The sequence below is a fragment of the Tupaia chinensis genome, unplaced genomic scaffold (assembly GCF_000334495.1).
Source record: "Tupaia chinensis unplaced genomic scaffold, TupChi_1.0 Scaffold142100_1, whole genome shotgun sequence".
NCBI classification, from domain to species: Eukaryota; Metazoa; Chordata; class Mammalia; order Scandentia; family Tupaiidae; genus Tupaia; species Tupaia belangeri.
Genome location: NW_006201951.1, coordinates 503,512 through 504,409, shown reverse-complemented (window position 1 = coordinate 504,409; position 898 = coordinate 503,512). Strand labels below are relative to the sequence as shown.

The 898-nt window shown below is 68.0% G+C and overlaps 1 protein-coding gene across 1 annotated transcript in view; it reads right to left on the bottom strand.

Moving 5' to 3' along the window:
• NSMF (NMDA receptor synaptonuclear signaling and neuronal migration factor) overlaps positions 1-898 on the bottom strand; it is a 34,951-nt gene that overhangs the window by 1,110 nt on the left and 32,943 nt on the right. Inside the window, 4 exon segments of the mRNA XM_006163361.2 lie at positions 135-210; positions 328-430; positions 514-593; positions 774-844. Of these exon segments, the coding sequence (XP_006163423.2) occupies positions 135-210; positions 328-430; positions 514-593; positions 774-844 (330 nt within the window).

The following is an 898-nucleotide window of genomic DNA, read 5'->3' as shown; positions in this document are numbered from 1 at the left end:
TGGGGCCTCGCGGGCTGGGGGGGGACAGGGGCTCAGCCGGGGCCTCGCGTGCTTGGGGGGGACAGGGGTCAGCTGGGGCCTTGCAGGACTGGACGGGAGCTGCCTAGAGCAGGCACCAGGCTGGGCTAACTGACCTTGGGCCGACAGCTCCAGAGGAGACTCGAAGGTGACCCTGTAAGGCGTCATGAGGGCCCTGAGGTTCTGGAAGAGCTGAGAGGAGGAAGGGCTGTGAGGGGCGGACCCCAGGCTCGCACCCCAGGCCTGCAGGGCTCAGGCAGAGGGCGCCCAGGCCAGGAGGGGAGGAGTCCGGGCCGAGCGTGGCCATACCTTCTCCCCGTTGGGGTTACCCAGGATGTAGCAGCCCATGACATGCACGACGTTCGGCTCCGGGTTCACCTTGCTCATCAGCCGGCTCAGCCGAAGCTGGGGGCACAGGCAGTCTCCAGCCCGGCCCTGCCGCCCTGCCCTGCCGCCCCGGCCCTGCCGCCCCGGCCCGCCCCCCAGCCCCCTCACTGGATCATGTCCTCCTCCTTCTCTACTTTGGCGAAGGTGGCCACCTTGTTCTTGAGCAGGTACAGGTGTCCGGGGCCGCCCTGCGGGAGGCCGGGGTCAGGCCTCAGGGTGGGGCTGGAGGGAGGCCTGCGGAGTGGCATCCCTGACCCCCTCCCAACTCACACACATGCCTGCACGCACACGCGTGGTGGTGCCCCCGACCTGCCCCCTCACACACGCCCACACACCCTCGGGGCGGCTTTTGCGGTGTCCCTGCCCACCTGGCAGAAGATCAGCATCTTCCAGATCTTGGCCCCTTTGTGGTAGATGCTCAATTTCTTCTCGATTTCCTCTGCAGAGGCAGCAGTGAGAGGACCCCCACCCACCCCACGGTCAGCAGTGAGCG